An 18,457-nucleotide genomic window follows, 5' to 3' on the forward strand; every position below is an offset into this window, starting at 1 on the left:
GATGCAAATAAATCCCCTTTCTTGACAATTAGAGTCCCTGTTCTATTTTTTTTAATCATATTTATGAGTTAAAGTATCTGAACAAACCTGACTTGAGCCTTATCACGTCTGAAAAACAGACATTAAACACAAAACACTGAGATCGGAATAACTGCAACAAACAAAACTTTTATTTGAAGTTTTTTTTTTATTTTCTTAGAACAAAAACAATTCTCTATCTGCATATCTAACACAGAGATGCAGAACTGAATAGGCAGCAATTAAAATAACCAAAAAAAACAAAAAAACAAACAAAAGTGATATATATATATAATAAAAGTTTCAAAAGACAACTTTTACAAAACCATGTTGTCCACTGCCACTGAACCACCTGATCATAAAACCAGCTCTTTCAAATACACTATGTCAGGTTTCTATTTAAGCATAATACAAAAAAAGTAAAAAGGACAACTTAATATTGAAGACACGCAGGAACAGGAACTCTAAACCACATCTGGGGGATAAATATCAAAACTTTTAACGCCCGTTGGCCTTTTTGTTGAAGCTGCTAAATGTATCAAATACGAGGAGTCTCTCCTCGTGGAGATCAAGTTTAATCGAGACTTTTGCCCCCAGGCGAGTTGTGAGCAGTCATGGTCTAAGTACATGAGAACATGGGAATGGCGGACCGATTCTTCGTCTCCCTGACCTCCACGCTGCGCTCAGTTGGCGTGTTGAACGGTGGAGAAGCAGAGTTTGAGAGTGTAGGGGTACGGCCCGGCTGAAAGAGAGGAGGGAACAAAAGTTAAGCATCGTATGGATCGTTCTCGAGTCCAATCGTCCCTAATTTAACCTGATAATCCACATTATTCCTGGTCTCTCTGCGTTTACTGATACATCTCAACATGTTTTTTGCCGCTCAGGAGGAAGTGACATCAGTGCACGTCCTCTATAAACCACGCTGACGTTTTTTTCCATAGTTTGGCCAATGGAGCGATTTATACTCTGGATAATCCGTGAAATTATTAACACATTATTACCGTTTATATCATTTCACATGTTATTTTCCACACTAAACTGCAAGAGGGCGCTCTAGGCCTGTGTTGATAATTTCAACATTGGCGATAACTTTTAAAAACAACTGAGAAAGGGTTTAACAAAAATGGCACCGAAGAGAAAATCATATTCTGCAGATCACAAGCTGCAAGTAGTAAAATAAGCAGCCGAAAACGGTGATCGAGCAGCAGAAATTTTAGTTTCGAGTTAGCGAGAAACTTGTAAGGGAACTGGCGAAAAGCGGAGGTTACTCTTACTGAAATGAAGATAACAAAAAAAAAGCCAATCGCGGGCTAAAAGCTACGTGGCCACAGCTACAGGAACGAGTTCGTAGAAGAGGAAGCGCCGCATCTTCCACCTCCGGAGTTAGCGGAGTTGTTTAAAAGTGACACCGAGGATGAAGATTTCATTGGATTTCAAGTTATTTGGAGTGAAACGGACGGTTTGGTAAACTTCTCAGCATATTATTTATGCTATAGTTATCTGAATAACTCTTAATATGTTATGTTAACATACCAGGCACGTTCTCAGTTGTGTCATGTAACGTAAGCATAATTATTCAGCCTGTTGTTGCCTCTATTCTATTTTTATTGTAAATTGCCTTTCAAGATGACATGTCTGTTCGTGGTGTTGGATTTTATGAAATAAATTTCCCCCAAAAATGCGACTTATTGTCCGGAAAATACGGTACATTGACCGTTTTACAACAGAATAATTGCTGCTTGTTTCAGGCTCTGCTTCCTGTCTCACTTCCTTTGAGTTAATTGATGTTTTCTGGCTGAAGACACACAAAACACATGATGCGATCTTTGTTTTTTTTTTTTTTTTACTGTGTAGCCCATATTTACATGAACTTTACTCCACTGGTTCCTGTTTGTAATCTCTGCAAATTCTTGTGATATTACAGAAATGATGCATCAATTGACCAGGAGAGGCTTCAAATCTGTGACCTGCAACAGCTTCAGAGAGTAGACAGCTGTTTTTCTCCGTGCGGTTTCAGATTCACTGAACTTTATCGTCTCTCACAGGTTCTACTCCCCAGATGTTTGTGTGGTATCGGTGTCAAACCGGGTGCACGAGTGTCTTTCACATACTTGCGTTTTTCATTTGGTAGTGATTCATCATGGCCAGCGCCTCCATGGCGTCGTTGATGGACTCCCACTCTAGCAGACCTGAGGCACTGCGATCGCTGGGTGCAGCGCCACCTGGTGGTCGGAGGGGGAGAGAGCGGAGAGAGCTTAAATGTAAAGATGTACATTTCTTCAGCGTCTCAGTTAAAAATTAAAAAACAAGGATCTTACTTTTTCCTGTAAACATTTTGACGTTAACGGGAGACTTGACACCGATCTCTTCACAAATCTGCAAAGAGCACAAACGTTCGTTAGAAAACACAACTCGAATTTTGACACTTTTTTGACGTCCTGTCCGTCCTCTTATCTGCCGACCTGAGAGAAAACCTCCGGCGTGACGTCTGGCTGAGCGTTGAAGAAGTGCAGCACGCTGCTCGGGTGCTGGATGCGGTTCTTGGCCGCCTGCTCCGGCGACGTGAACCGGTTGTTCCTGGAGCCGTGGAAGTCCTTGAAGCTGCTGGTGCCGTCGTCCAGCTCGTAGCACTGACCCGGGACGATGGCCTGCTGCTTGGACACGCTGCAGGACGGACGGGACAAATCGATTCAGGTCAGATAAACAGCCAGAGTCGTCGTCTCAGGCTGCTCGGTTTTAAAAGTCTGAACTCACCACACGTTGAGTTTCTGTCCAAACAAGAAGTTGTTGTTGAGGTGAGTGATGGCGCGGTCCACTGCGTAACAGTCTCCCATCTCCACCATGGCTGCCCCGGGTTTACTCTTCATGAACTTCACCTGCGGAAAGTGACAGAAGACGTTTTACGAGTCCAGTCGTCCCCCCGAGGGAAAGAAAAACACAATAAACACAAGCAGGAAAGAGGCTGTTGACGTGTGATGGATGGTCACAACTCAACAACCACGTCTGCTTCAAAAGCTCATCTGTTAAGAGTCGAGCTTAACTCGATCAGGCAACACTTTCATTTTCTTGCCCTGCAGATACTCTCAGGTGTGACTTCACAAAGCAAAGCAACTATTCATAGAAGCTTGAAAACAGGACACATTAAATGACGTTTCTATAAAGAAAACACTGACCCGCTCTACGTTGCCGTACAGACAGAAGATGTTGAAGACGCGGTCGGCGTTCATCTTCAGAGGCTCCAGCCCGTAAACCATGACGACGGGGGAGTCGGCGTGGGCCCCGTACTCGCCGGGGGGAGGGGGCGGGGGTCCGTAGCCGGGCCCGTAGCTCCTCCCTCCGCGCCCTCTCATGGGCGGACCCATGCGGCGACCCTCGTAGGGCGGGGAGCCGTAGCTCTCGTCGTAGCCGTGGTAACCGCCTCCTGAGGGGCAACAAGGGAAAGACGACAGAGACTGAATGAAGACGGGAAACTAACATGTCGCTGCGTAGGAGAAGAGATTTGGAACAAATCAAACATGACAACACAGCATCATGTAACTTCTAATGTGTAAGAGACTCATTTAAGCAGAGTCGCTACAGGTGAACAGGGTGAAATCTTTAACTAATCAACATGAAACTTCTCCACTTTATTACTTACGCAAATACAATCACTGTTTGTATTACAAGTTTTCTGTGACTTTATATTTAAATATGCAAAATGAGGAGTTCTCTACATAAATATGCACTAATTTGCATAAATTTCCAGAACAGGAATCTGAATAACGGCTAAAGTTGAGGTTCCAAATTCTTTGTTTCATTTTGTTAACATATTAGATTTTCAGGTTCTTACAGACGGACTTTTCTTTTATCACAAACAGTCCATGTTTTTAGCAGTAAAATGTTCTGCAGAATGCAGTTGGGAATAAATCTGCAGAAACTCATTTTGAGAAAAAAATGGCATTTAAAGTTTGCACAATGTATATTTTTATACACTGTATATGAACCAAAACCAAATCTACTCAAATCCTTCAAAACACATCAACATATTAAACAGATTAAAGCAGCTCCTCCTGGTTTATCTCTTTAATTAGCTTTAAATGTGTGTTTTGGGTCCTTACCGTACTCTGGAGGGTGGTCGCCCAGCAGAGCAGGCTGCCTCTGCCGCTTGTTGGGGTTGGCGTTCACGTCTTCTATGAAAGCAAAGAAGAAGAAAAAAGAAAAAAAAAAGGTAGAGAGAAGAAGAAGAAGAAGAAGAAGAGATGGGTAAATACACCGGCTGCAATAAAAATGAACTTTTTTATGTTAAAAATCTGGCTCAGGACGAACTAAGAACCTCAGACTCATGCATTTCAGAACCACACCAGTACAGACCCACAGCCCCCCCCCCACCCCCACCCCGTCCCTCCCCCACACAGACTAACAACAATCAGCCCGAGTGATTGTCCTGTTTGTCTCTGTATGTTAATTAGCTGAGGGGAATGGGGGGAGGGAGTCGTGGGGATGCAACAAATGATAGAACTGATTTCATCCCTTCCATCCAGAGACGACCACAAAAAACTGCATCATATAAAGTGGATCAAGGCAAAAGATGGGAGGGAGGGCGGGAGGGAGGGAGGGGGGGGTTTCTGATGATCCAGGAAGTGAAAGGGGGGGGAGAGGGGGTGAGGAGATTTAAACAGAAACACTCTGGATAAACATCAAACGGCTACATTTTTCTTTTATATCTTTTAAATAAAGTTTGATCGCTCACACACACCTGAATTGCTCCCATTTCCATCTGCATCACCATCTGTACAGGTACACAACAACCACACACAATCAGAATGGAAGCCAGGTTAAACAAGACGTACATTTTTTTACTGGGAGAGTTTTTTTTAAAGTAAAAATTAACCCCCCACAAAAAAAAACAAAAAAAAAACACTCATGACGCTTTTAGAATAAAAGAAAATAAATACATAAATTAAAATAAAAACACAGGAGAAATTAAAACTGTGGCAGGTTCATTAACCCTGCGGTGGGAAATTTAGACTCCAGCAGCCACTGTGGCCGGTGGATTTTAAATAAAATAAATAAATACACAAAATAAAAGCAGCTCTAATGGCTGTTTAACACTTTAACAGAGCTGGTCATGAGTCGAGCACATCCGACCTGAGTTAACAAGACTTCACCCTCGTTCCAGATTAAAAGAAACTATCTCAAAGTCCAGCAGAGGGAGCGACAACACATAATGATCTGAGTAAACATTTGGATTCGAACAGAACCACAACCACCATCAGCCTCTCCCAGAAAGAGAAACATTAAGCCTGTATGAAGGGTTGGGTTTGGGTGGGGTGGTGGGGGGGTCATGTCTGTCTTGTGTGCGATGTTGGCTGCTGGGCGTTTGGGGTCGTGTGGTGCTGTTGTGCAGTTATGTTCCCATGAGGAGGGTCTCGATTTACTTACTGCATGTTTACAAACAGTGGGAGGAAGACATTTGCTGCAGTAGTCGCACCAACTCTCCACTCAATTCATTTCATCCCACACTCCTCCTCCTCCTATCCATTTTCCTCTTTTGGGGGGAGGAGGAAGGTTTGTGGGGGAGAAGGGGGGGAGGAGGAGGAGGAGGAGGAGGAGAACAACTCTCCACCTCAGGACCGATTCCTGGTTTTATCAGGCTGAAAGGCCCACTGGTGGGTGGGTGGGTGGGTCGGCCGGTGGGTCGGCGTTTCCGTCCTTTTTGTTGTTGCATTTTGGATTAGTCCGCCTAGCGCCCACTGGGAGGCTGCTGCCATAGAGCACATTTCAGTTGGGGGAAGCTGGCTCCTCTTAGCCGCAAATTGCCAAACCTGCATCACATGGAAGGCGTTACACAGGTTCTAGAGACTTTAATAAACTTAAAGAAAAAAAAAAAAGAAAGAAGCTGCAGTCAAAAAAATAAATAAAAAAAAAAGGGATAGCTAAACAGGGATGCATGTGTTTTTTAGAAAATCAGAGGGAGGAAAAGGATGAGACAAAAGGAGAAAGAGCGAGAGAAAAGAGCTGAGTTCCATGTTGGGGAGGGGGGGGGGGACACATAAAGGGGTGAAACCAAAAGTGGGCCTGACTGTTGTGCTTGATGGTGTTGTCAGCAGTGTCTTGTCTTCATCGCGTTGTCTTGTGTCGGCTTGATTTCGAGGGTGTAAAGTCGTCTACGGGATCAGTTCGGCGCAGTTCAGCGAGAGAGTGTGACGCTTGAGTGTTTTTTTTTCGTGTCGAGCGGCGTGACCCCCATAAAAAAAAAAACAACAACGGTACAAAGACGGGGCTGTTTCGGGTGGAGGGGAGAAATGTGATCTTGGTTGAGAATCAGTTATGCGTCATCTGCTGTAGTAGTGAGACGTGTCTGCCGCTACCGCCTGTTTTCTGGGTGGTGCTGTGTTTTCCTCTGGTATCAGTCTCCGCTTGGTGTAGAACAGTGGGGGCTTTGTAGCTGCAAGCTTTGGCCTGCTTCAATGTGTCTCAAGTGGGTGAGAGGGGGGACACGGGGGGCGTGTTGGGGGGGGCAGGGACCAAGTGTAGCTTAGTGCCCAAAACTCCCCACGCACACACAAACACTACAAGTGTCTTCGTGGCTCTTGTGCAAGAATGCAGAGATGAGGAGTGAGTGGTATCAGTCCTACATCGCGCCTCGTGTTGAATATCTTGAATGTCTCGTGTTGTCTCCTCTCGTATAATTGACTGTGTCCTCACTGAAGACGTGGAGGTGGTGGCTGATGAGTGTTGTTGTTGTTGATGTTGTCAGCGTGTATCTGCCTCGCCCCCTCAGCACAAAACGCCCGTGCGTGTTTTTTTTTGTTTTTGTTTGGTTTTTGATTGCAGATAAAAGTCTGTTCACTGATGCTGGCCCATGCCTCTGTTCTCACTTCACATCAGAGTGTTTACCCACAACTCTTTTCACGGCGCAAACAAAATCTTTTGGCTGCAATGAGCAGCACTCTGACCAGACCTCAGAGTCAAAAATTTGTAAGTATGAATAGAAGTTGGACGACAGTGGAAATGACCAGATCAGTCTTTTTGTGGGCAAGAAAATTTGTTTCCCTTTTAAAAGTTCATGTAGAAAAAAAACAAACAAACAAACAAACAAACAAAAAAAAAAACAGCGATAGCTTCAGACGAGAGCCCTAAAAACACTGCACTGGTTGGAGGAGTCACGAGGAGGAAAGGCAGGAACAGCAAATGCAAGCACAAAGAAAAACCTGCACTTAACAGGATGTGTGACTTAACTACAGAAACCTGTGCGAGTTCTCTCTGGGGAGAAATAACCAACACCCATCACTCAGCACTGGATCCATGAGACAAAGACGCTTGTCTCAACCGTCCCAGAAACCAGCAGAAACCACGCGTTACGTTATCATCGTGCACACGTTACATTTTCCCTGCAGACAAAGACGTGACTACGGGTCGACACAGAGATCACATTGTACCAGAGATCATTATCTAACGGAGATCAAGGTCAAGTACAAGAGTTTACAGCTGCTCTCACTTCAGAACACAACCTACCACTGGATAGTTTCACTTAAGAAACAGTAAGACTCAAACCTTTTATATCATTAGTTCATTTTCAGGACTAGGACGACACACGTACGCACCAAAGATGGCTGCCATTTCATTTTTACACGTGGCAGAAAGCCAGCTGCTCTACGTTACATTAATTGACCAAACGTCTGGTTAAAGTTTACCTGCGAGTCATAGTTTTATGTGTCTACGGATCCTGTCTCAACACCTGAGCTGCTATTACTACGGAGATGAATTCATTTATGAGAGTAACTGCATGTCACAGTGAACATTTCTAGCCTCAGGGCATCGCTTCCATACAATAACACGACTGATAACATGCGTCTATGAACACAGGTCGTGCCTTTCGTTGTTCGTCATCTTTCTGTCTGCAGATGTGTTCCTGCCCGTCCGTCCCTCCAACACCTTTACTCCTCATCTGCGTAGTTTTCACATTACACCTCTAAATGCACGGAAACCCTGATTGTAGTCCGATATTTTGATTAATATGAAGCCCGAAAGAAACACTTCAGTCATAATGCCACATCAAAAAACACACATGTCACTGCATGGGACGCAGTTTAAAAACGAAAACCATTTAGTGGCATTATCAGTGAAGGGTGTTGCCTCCATGTTCCCAGTAGCATGCTTTGCTGCATCTCCCCACAGTGGCACAGTGAGGAGTGCTGCTGAACAGTGTCAGGCTTGTCAGCTAAAAGCATGTGTGGCTCTCAGCAGATGCTCGGGGAATATATGTGTTTTGGTGCTTGAGGTTTTACCTGGGCCTCCAAGGTTGGGGTTCGTGTAGTCCCAGGTGTCCTGGTCGTTCTTGAACACGTTCAGACGAGTGGGCTTGAAGAAAAAAACGAATTTATATAAATACGAGCATGAATATACAAACTGGAGTTTAAATTCCCTTTGTTGAGAATGTCAGGAGCTGCTGCTGTGCCGGCGTCCTGATGTGGAAATGCCAACCAGGGAGAGACACACGCTGAGTCACAGTTTGCAGCGTTACCTTTGCGTACTCGATCTTCAGGGTACAGCAGCCCGAGTAGATGTCTGCTCCGTTCAGCGACGCCTTCGCTCTCTGGGCACTTTGCACCGAGTCAAATGTGATGACAGGGTTAAGGACAAGAGGCTTAAGTAGCAGGAAGCAGTCACTAAAGAATGGAAACAATGCTGACAGGCCACAGTATCGTTCTACTGTTACCTTCACCTGCATGTGGAGCCAACAATATTGCAGCTACAGGTAGTGCAACGTGCAGGTGTTTCTGCAGACTGGTACAGAGCACCTCCAAACGGAAGCCTTTCGAGGATTCAGTCTGGGTTTGTGCAGTTGTAATGTCTTTTCTAATGAAAAGAAAGCTTCCTGTGGCATTAAAAAAGGATATTCAACCATTGCCTGGACGCCGTTCTTCCTGAAGATGACAATTCTCTGGACAGGCCCGCAGTTGTTGCAGATAGTGTAGAGGACATCCTGCAAAAAAAAAAATAAATGACAAGTAAATTAAATGAAACACAACCAGCAAATGACAGATTAGAGTGTCTGTTATTTATGCTGACATGAACGACGCTCATCTGCTGTTCTAGCACCACTACTACTGAAGAAAAACCCTGAAATTCAAGTAATTATATGTCTATCAGGTAAATCTTTGCATGTACCGTGGTGATGGGGTAGATGGGGTTCATGATGGTGAGCAGAAGAACGTTGTTAACACTTCTGGAGTCGTCGGAGTCGCCCGGCCTGGAGATCTTCTGGCTGGTGGAGTAGTTGATGAAGGCTGGGTGGCCGGCGATGTATACTTGGTTGTCAGCAGCGTAGGTTACGGCTGTAGATGATCCGTTCATGTCTTCGTACTCCACCAGCGCCTGCCGCTTCTTGGGCATCACCACTACATAGCTTTGCAAAAAAATAAATACATAAGTGTCAAAATATGATAAAGGAAACATATTTTCCACCTTAAAATAATCTGCGTTTCTTTTTTTTTTTTTACCTGATTGCTCCAAATTCCTGCAGGGCCTCCACGAGGTCGGCCTCCGTCACGCCGTCCACCAGCCCCCGGACGTGCACCACGACGGACGGAAGCGTCTTGTGTGGATCTTCGTATCCCTTTGTGGGCAAAAAAAAAGTAAACAAATAAATAAATAAAAAATGAAATCAGCCCTTCGAATTGATCACGGTTAACAAAACTACGCCCTGATACTTCCTGTCTAACCTGGTGCCAACTCGTCTGAAGTCGTCTGGTGACATTTCTTTCTAATCTTACGACACAGATTGTGTTTCACAAACTGCTACTCGCTGCGTCACACTGTGGGAATAGCGATCCGTGGACGTATAAACCATTGTTACGGTGTCTTAAGAGTATTTTTTAATAAACATTTTACTCGGAACTAAGACAAAACATAGTTTAGAGTTTCCCTTTGTCAATTTTGCTGTATAAACCATTAACGTATTCATATATTATTAGACATGAAGCTGATAAAATATATTTTATAAACAAGACATAACTTAATGGAGATGTTTGAGGGTTTAATATAATTAAATTAGATAGTTGTTGGGTAAGACTTAAGCCACGTACTGGAAATCTCCTTAATTATACAAAAACAACATTAAATATGAAGGAATATACAAAATACTCAAAAAATAACAGCTCTCTGAAATATATATATATATATATAGAGAGAGAGAAAAATATAAATGTGAGGATATTCTGTATATACAGTATGCAATGGGAATTAAAATGTATAAATAAATGGTGATATAATATAAATGCTACGGTTATAAAATGTAACGTTAGACTGTGCAAGATAAAGTTATTTATTTATGCAAAAAAAAAACAAAAAAAAAGTAGTTGGGGAAGAGAGAAGACGTGTTTAAATTCAATTTAAAACGGAAAGAATAACAAAAACAACGAAAAAAAAAAAACGTGGGATAGAACATGTAACGGCTGGTTTGATGCTAAGCTAACAAGCTAACCGGTACAAGAACAAAGCCGAGCTCCGGAGAGAGAGGCCCTCCCGGGGAAACCGCCCTCTTAAACGGCATCATCCGCACACCACAGCTCCGCAGATGTGCGGGATTTTTACACGTCGTTAAGTGTCTCTGCTACGCTTCGGCTTTTAAAACACGCCAATATGAAGCTGTTAAAAATGGAGAAGCTTGTGCCCCGGAGCGAAGGTTTGATGACCTGCGACGCGTCGTGACACATTTTTTTTCTCCCCCCACGTCTCTGAATGAATCCACGAACAAACACACTAAGCGGAGAGTGTTATGTAAGTGAAACTAATCTCCAGCCAAGTACAGCAACTCACCGTGGCCATCCCGTCGGTTTTCTGTCTTTTGGTTGCCCGGCCGTCCTCGCTGTAGTAACGGCTCGCTGTGGTAGCCATGTTGTCCTGGTTAAAAAGGATGAAGGTAGCGCGAGTGACGATCAACCGAAATGGACGGAAAAGTCAAGAAAGACGAGGCTCACGTTGCCCCTCCCACCGAGGCGACACGACGCGCGCTGATAGGCCCAGGCGGCTGCCAATCAAAGCGCATCAGCCAATAGGAAGACGACTCAGCCTTCTGAGACCGGAACGTTTGTTTCCTTATGCACTTTTAATTTCTGCACGGTATTTGGGATTAGCAGGACCCATGAAGTATAAAAACTAAGCATTATATAATAATTATAATAATAATAATAATCGGCATTATATATATGAAGTACATAGACAGACTTCCACGTCATACAGTAAAACTTATTGCTGCTATGTCTGCGTATACACTGTAAACTATTTATTTTATTTGTATTATATTCCTCATCTGCTGTGCGCTTTAGTTATTGTTTAATTTAACGCTGGGATAATGAGATTTTTTTTTCTTGATTCCTTTGTTTGTCTTCTACATCTGAAGCAATTATTATTCCCTGTAGCATCCCCATGATTTTAATGCACTATTCCTTTTAATTATTTTAAATTTTCACTATATTAAACGCATTGTTACTGGCTTAAATTAAAATTTAAATGCATTTTCTGACATATCTTTTTAATGTAATTTTATGCCTTTGTGAAGAACTTGTATTATGAACAGTGCTATGCAAATAAACTTGCCTCTTCCTCGAGGTTCATGGTTTTGCACAATATAAACATTTAACAAATTTACATCTCTCCAAACTTTTTGACACTGAAAACAATTTTACTTTTTGTAAAGATGAACAAGATTCTGGACTCGACTGGAAGCAAAAATTTTAATGTAAAAATATCATCACGTATTCATGACAATGACCAGACTGAACTGAATTTGCTGCTTCAAACTATTTACATGTGAATTTAAATACATCATATCTTCAAGATGCACGAACTCTATGAAAAGTGAAAAACTGTTAGATTATATGATGGTTTAAAGAGGAATAGTTTATTCTCGTTTTTATTTCATTTATTTATTATTGCCGTTGATTATTTCTCCTGAATGTTGTTCTACTTCATTTCTTTAAATCCGATATTTTATCAGAATCAACTTTATTTCAATGTTTTGTTACATGAGGAAACAAACAAAGATAAAATCAAATCATAAACATATACATTCATTTTTTACATTTAAAGTTAAGTCTGAAGTTTAACAGCAGCAGGAAGTAAAGAACTTCTGAAATGTTCCTGTAACTTCAACACATCCTGATACGTTTGATGTGTAACTGGATTTTTAAGAGTCTCATAATTGTTTGAGTCATTGAGTTAATTAACAGAGTCATCATGAAATATTTTAACAGGCAGGTTTAACTTGCTCCTTTGCAGAGGAGGCTTAATCTAATGACTAATGAGGGAACTGCTGACACTTAAACATGATTTCAGGACACACAGTATTTCTTACGTCAGTGAGAAATAACTCAAAAAAAAGCACTGAGGTATGTTGCAGAAGTTTATTTAAAAATAAAACTGTGACTGTCTCACATATAAGCCAGGAAGAATAAACAGTAAACTGTCAGAGGAGCCCTCACACAAATCAAACTAAAGCACTGAACACATTTTTTAAAATCACAGGAACAAATCAGAGATGAATACGTTTGGGGGGGGGGGGGGGGGCGGATCTATTCTCTGATAATCGGGTTCGTAAAAAGGGCAGTGCAGCAGGACGACAAAAAAAAAAAAAAAAAAACATGAGGAATGTGACATATTTAAAGGCATGCAGGGTAGCAACTTTCTCCTTCAGCCAGAATGAGCGGAAACTAAACAGCTTTTTAAACTCAAGCATCAAACTGGAGTGCAATACAATATATTTATATATATATAGAGTCGCCAAATTGTTTAAATTTAGGTTCAAACCTTTCAGCTCAATGCAGCGTCCTCCTTCCTGCACTGACTGTGCCACGTTTTTCCACTTTTTCCCCAATGATTTATGGTGTAAATTACTGCTAAAAGTCAACGGATCTACATTCGCCGAAAACAAAAACAATCCCTCAAAAAAAAAAAAAAAGAAATCATTCTCCGTCTGCTCGCTACACCGACTAAATCTTCAACAATCTGAGGCTGCACGACGACGACGACAACAGTCCTGGGGGAGGAATTTACACCTGTAAGACTGCGACTGGGACAGACAAATGCAAACAAAAACCGTCTCTGTGGCTGTAAAAAGCAGACGGGAGGCTGAGGAGGGTGAGTGGTTGGTGGGTGAGAGGGTTTTTAGGGTGTAGGGAGGGTTTGGGGGGGACTAATAGTCTTCTTCACTCAGTCGTCTGCTGGTGTGGGGCTTCGGTTTGGACTTGCTGAACGGGAACGACTGAAACAGAAACAAAGAGGAATTAGTTCCCTTGCAAGAGAAGATCAAAATAAAAAAACAAAAAAAATAAAACCCTGTAAACAAACCCTACAACACCTTAACAGGTCATGACCGCACAGATGCTTCTATTTGTTACAGCCTTACATACCTGGGAGCACTCGTGTTTAACGTCCCTGTCAATAACCAAACATTAGTCTCATTATCCCCTGAGGGGAAACTAAACCCTCTCAGAAATGTCCACGGTCAAAAAAAAAGCTAAGTACATAACTTGAACCCCCGGGGAAAAAACAAAACGCCCATAAAAAGCCCCTGATGTTAACTAATCATTAGCATTGTTTGGAAGAAAAATTACAACCTAATCCTTAAACAGCTACAAAACAGAGAAAAAGCGGCTTATAATGGTGATGATGTAGCAGCGTGTGAGGCACAAAAAAACAAAAAAAACAGATTCCTCAGACATATCAGGCCATTAATATTCACTCCGGTCTCACACTCGTTCACACACACAAACACAGTCACCCACATGAGCATGCTTCTTAAAAAAAAAAAAAAAAAAAAAAAAAAAGACTCAACTTTAGCTCTACAATCACCACTTCTGCAGACTACATCTCAAGCCTGTAAAATTTTCTTTCACCAATGAAAAGAAACTTGTCAGGGGGTTGGGTTTTTTGGTTACCTTTGGAGACAGTGGCAGAAACAACAAGTACAGAGAAGCGAAGGATGAAAGGACTGAAGGACGGATGACTACAACTCGGAGAGACACTGCGCAGGGAGGCTCTTGAAGACTGATCTCTCGTCAGCTCTTTCTCTCACACTCAGAAGCTAAGACAGAGGCTGAAGAACTCTGGTAGGTAGGGGGGTCTGGTAGGTAGGTAGGTAGGTAGGTAATGGATTTAAACTCTGATCTGTGTAGGTCAGCCCTCTGGTACATCGGAAGGCTGCTGGATGGGTGACTCTAGTTGAACAACTGTATGTGTGCGCGGGGCTGATCTCGTCTGAGCAGTGTGCGTCGGTCGAACAGACAGCCACCCAATCACTGTGCTGGGGGGGGGGTTCGGTTCGGTTCGGTCGGTAGGTCGACCTCTTTCTCGCTGTCTAAGACCAGATGCAGGCGAAGGCTGATCTCAGCTCAGCGCTTAGTCACCCTCCCGCAGGACGTGCACACCGCCAGCTGGCAGACCCTGGGCCTGGGATCAGCTGCGGTGTCTGTGCAGTGCTCAGCTCCCACCACACGCTTTAAAGAAAATATGAAAAATAAACAAAACTGTGCTGCAAAGATGCTTACCGCAAGTCACACCAACGGTGTCGTTTTTTTTTTTTTCGTCTGATCTCAGCTAGTTATGTTCTGGAGAGTTCATTTGGGAATTCAAATTCAAGAAAAACATTTAAAATTCTGTCTTACTGTTTTGTTTTGTTTTTTAAATACTTGTTCCTCTCCTGCTCCGTCAGCCTAAAATAAAATTCTTTTATTTAAATCTGAATTTACCCTCTAGGGCGGAACAGCTTACAGAGGCTGAGCGGAGATCGTCTTTCATGTGCTCTCTTTTCATCAGGATCAGGTAGGGATTGAGATGTGGAAAAGAGAGCACAGGAGAGACGCCCAATCTCTCAATGACTTATATCTTCCACCCCCACCCACTCCTCTACTGGCCATCGGCGGAGGCAGAAGATCGGTCTGTGTCGAGGAGGTGGAGGGATCTCGGAGGTCGTCCATCTCCTCTGCGTGTGACGGTCGGATGGCGGCGGCGGCGGCGGCAGCAGCACTCCCGGGCGGATTCAACACTCATTCGTTTACCTGGAACGGAGCCCCTCGCTCTGGCTAATGTGTAAAAACATAACTAAACCCTCCCTTGGAAACGCAAAATATCTAAACTCTATAATGGCGTCACTGAAGCTTCTCTCCACTGAGCTATTCCACTCTGTAAATCACTAGCAGGACACTAAGCATTAGACACTTTTTTTCTTAAATCTGTCTACACCCTGGTATAAGTGAAAAAAAAAAGACATCTGGACGGGGGGGGTTTACCTGTTCCTCTTGTGGTTGGCTGACGGAGATCGTGAGCGGGAACGGGAGGCAGAGCGTCTTCTGGGGGCAGAGCCGGACCGAGACCTAGATCTAGATCTGGAACGACTGACGGAGAAGAGACACATTTACACGCTGCTTGTGTGAACGACGACATCGGGAGAACGGATTTATACGGGATGAACACCTGCTTTGGTCTTCACGTCTGCAAAGCAGAGCTGGACAAAACCTAAATTGCTGCTCATTCTTTTACATTAACGAATCCAAATTTTCTGACGAGTGAGAGTCACTACTGGAAAAAAAAGTGATTTAAAGGAGCAGCTAGCAGTTGATATCTTCATCTAATACTTCAGTGGGACTTAATTAATGTGAAATCCACTCATGCAGTGAGCAGGTGTGAACACATCTTACCTTCTCGCTGGGGTCCTGGACTTCGAACGAGCATTGGAGCCAGACCTGAAGTTACAACAGGAAGTGATTAACTAAAACTCTATGGAGAACTATGACAAACATTTCTGAGTAAGGTAGATATGCATCTGCCCGAGCCTGTACGTAACTTTGTTGCAGAACTGGATTAACACAATAGTGTTACATTAGGCTATGATGTGTATGAAAGTGTAAAAGAATATTTTGATTTTAACTGTATTGCCCACGATAATCTCATGTTCTTTGTACACGTAAATAATTAAAAGGACTAGATTAACTCAAGCTGGATGAGGAGCATGTCTCACAGGTGACTGTGCTTCCATGACCTTACCTGCTCCTGCGTCTGGAATAAGATGGAGATCTGCGGCGGCTCCTGACAAAGCACAAGGAAAGAAACAAGAGATTAAAAATGAGGCTGACACACATAAATGTCACACAGCTTCGTGGTATCGGGCTGGTTTGGTTAAGTTTAATTAAATGAATCTTAATTAAAAGTCAAAGAGGTCGACTGTCCTGGAACAGAGCCAGAAGCTACTCGTGTCTTTGAACAATAGCATGTATGTGGCAGACAAATAAATCTTAACATCAATAACCCTCCCAGAACCAGAATTACATGTTAACATTTCAGTAGGTGTGTCTGTTGAGAGTCATACATACCGGCTGTGGCTGCGGCTGCGGGAGCGAGAGCGGTAGCGGCGTCCGCGAGACCTGGACCTGGACCGAGATCGTGATCGAGAGCGAGACCTGGGATGGAAACGCAAACAAGTTCATCCCTCCCTGTTCTCTGTTCCTTCGACAGTACAAGATGTAAAAGAACCCAGCTTTGTTCTAAAATATGAAATGACGGTTCTGCCTCCTCACCTGCTGCGACGGCCTCTCTTGCTGAAGCGGTAGCAGTCGTAGGCGTAGTGGCCCCGGTCCCCACACTGGTAACACCTGTCGTTGGGGTCGAACTGACGGCGGCTGGGGCGCCCGCGACCCTTCCTGGAGAGGCCTGTCGACATCTCAACACGGACACGGGACCCACAAAGGACCCTGAGAAGTAGAAGAAGGTTAGTAGCAGAACGGCATAAACTTTTTCTGAAGATTATTTCAAGGAAAAACATCACCACTCACTTTCCATCCATGCCTTTGACTGCATCCTCTGCATCTCTGGGATCTTCAAACTCCACAAAGGCAAACCCGGGTGGGTTCCTAGCCACCCAGACGGTTCTCAGGGGTCCGTAATAACTGAACGCTCGCTCCAGCTCCCCCTTGGCAGCACCATTGCCCAGGTCGCCAACATACACTTTGCAATCAGTGGCCCGGGAAGAACTGCGGGAGGACGAGTAGTACGACATGTCTTCTTTCCTGTGGAGAGGTGGGAAAATGTGCTTTTAGTCATTAAGGTTGAATACAGTGTGTGTGTACGTGCAGAGCTTAATAAGAAACAAACTAATATTTAACAAACCTATTGACTGCCATAATATCTGATTTGCTATGAACCTGCAATAGAAAAATGGGGGATTTAACTGAATGCACCCTAACCCACTGACTAAAATGTCAAAATAGGAACATGTGTCTGTGCAACATTATTCACGACAAACTACAAGTTCCAAGATTAAGACACAAGACGCCAAATCAGCAGCTCTCACATGCAACACATCTATGAAGCTAAGATGCAGAGCATGCATTGCAATGCATTCACTGCTGCACCATGTGTGTCCTGCAGGAATATGGGCTCATTATGCAGCCCAGCAGGTGTCCTAGTCTTTTAGCGCCAAACACGGCTTCTTTCACTCCACTTGCACCGAAACTAACCGGGTCACAAATCCGTTGTGTCAATGTCCAAAACACACGATGGATTTACACACGTTGCACAACTATTAGCGTTATCTTTACTTTGCGGATACGGTGTTGATTAATTATTAACATGGTATATTATGCTCAAGACAAACAGTCTGTGGGTAATTTAGATATCCTCAAGTTTTAATTTATGGTTGTTGTTTAAATCTGACAGAAAGAGAGGTCATGATGACAACTAATCAGTTTAAATGTGAGGATATGAACAGTCAAGGCTAAGATATAAGCTGCAAACAGTGGTGGGGATTGCAGTGTTTCTCAATTAATACATGTGCGGAAATATCTGCAGAAATATAAATGTTTTACTGGTGAACTAATTTTTTAAAAAAAAGGTCGCTTTGCATTTTATATAAACGCGCAAATGCTCGAGAAACTGGCGCTTAGCTCTGTGACCTCCGGCTAATCCATGGGAGACACTGCGGCATGGAGCCCTGCCTTTACTAGCCCGCTAACTCGCCACAGAGGGACAGCTAATAATATGCACACCTTTATATAGAACACAGTTCAAATTAAACACACGTAAATGTTCGTTTGTTTCATATATGCACGCGGTTATATCCAGGAATTAGTCTGGGCCTTGCTCGCCGCTACGCTCATAAACAATGGCGATAGCTAGCCAACAAGCTAACAACGCGTTCATACCTTCTTCCACCGCTTTCTGACTCCGCTCTGAACAGAGACGAAACTTCCTCCGCCTCAAACAGAAGCCCAAAGGCGAGATTTAACCGGTTAAAGCTGAATTTTATGGGACGACCTCGCTAAATACCCGCTCTTATGAACAATAGTAAATCTTCCACATGTCTTCGGTTAAACGACGAACCAACGACCAACGCGCGAGCGCACCTTGTGACTTCCGCATCTGCTTCTTCTTCTTCGTCTTTTTTTTGGAGGTTTGCCGGAAG

General features: G+C 43.4%; 2 protein-coding genes across 7 annotated transcripts; both read right to left on the reverse strand.

Annotated features, from left to right (window-relative positions):
- Positions 1 to 145: 145 nt before the first annotated feature.
- LOC125013447 (heterogeneous nuclear ribonucleoprotein L-like) lies at positions 146 to 10,979 on the reverse strand. 3 transcript variants are annotated; one of them, XM_047594139.1, is made up of 14 exons: positions 10,822 to 10,979; positions 9,504 to 9,619; positions 9,172 to 9,409; positions 8,901 to 8,986; positions 8,525 to 8,621; positions 8,289 to 8,361; positions 4,754 to 4,786; positions 4,116 to 4,184; positions 3,192 to 3,439; positions 2,773 to 2,894; positions 2,481 to 2,682; positions 2,337 to 2,394; positions 2,130 to 2,240; positions 146 to 760 (listed from the first exon to the last, which is right to left on the reverse strand). In XM_047594139.1, the coding sequence occupies exons 1-14, from the start codon at positions 10,897 to 10,899 to the stop codon at positions 702 to 704; spliced, it is 1,590 nt and encodes a 529-aa protein (XP_047450095.1). In that variant the 5' UTR covers positions 10,900 to 10,979; the 3' UTR covers positions 146 to 701. The 3 variants fall into 3 exon arrangements, with proteins under 3 accessions (XP_047450095.1, XP_047450094.1, XP_047450096.1); XM_047594138.1 differs by having other exon boundaries at positions 4,116 to 4,187; XM_047594140.1 differs by lacking the exon at positions 4,754 to 4,786 and having other exon boundaries at positions 4,116 to 4,187.
- A 1,414-nt stretch (positions 10,980 to 12,393) lies between these two features.
- On the reverse strand, positions 12,394 to 18,420 carry srsf7a (serine and arginine rich splicing factor 7a). 4 transcript variants are annotated; one of them, XR_007113386.1, is made up of 9 exons: positions 18,198 to 18,420; positions 16,830 to 17,063; positions 16,575 to 16,748; positions 16,371 to 16,457; positions 16,045 to 16,086; positions 15,699 to 15,743; positions 15,291 to 15,395; positions 13,941 to 14,498; positions 12,394 to 13,264 (listed from the first exon to the last, which is right to left on the reverse strand). XR_007113386.1 is itself a non-coding variant. In XM_047594148.1 (8 exons), exons 1-8 carry the CDS (start codon positions 17,175 to 17,177, stop codon positions 14,405 to 14,407), a joined length of 795 nt encoding a protein of 264 aa, XP_047450104.1. In that variant the 5' UTR covers positions 17,178 to 17,198; the 3' UTR covers positions 12,394 to 14,404. The 4 variants fall into 4 exon arrangements, 2 of the variants coding, with proteins under 2 accessions (XP_047450104.1, XP_047450105.1); XR_007113385.1 differs by lacking the exon at positions 18,198 to 18,420 and adding an exon at positions 17,164 to 17,198; XM_047594148.1 differs by lacking the exon at positions 18,198 to 18,420 and adding an exon at positions 17,164 to 17,198 and having other exon boundaries at positions 12,394 to 14,498.
- Positions 18,421 to 18,457: the final 37 nt, after the last annotated feature.

The sequence above is a fragment of the Mugil cephalus genome, chromosome 9 (assembly GCF_022458985.1).
Source record: "Mugil cephalus isolate CIBA_MC_2020 chromosome 9, CIBA_Mcephalus_1.1, whole genome shotgun sequence".
Lineage (NCBI taxonomy): Eukaryota > Metazoa > Chordata > Actinopteri > Mugiliformes > Mugilidae > Mugil > Mugil cephalus.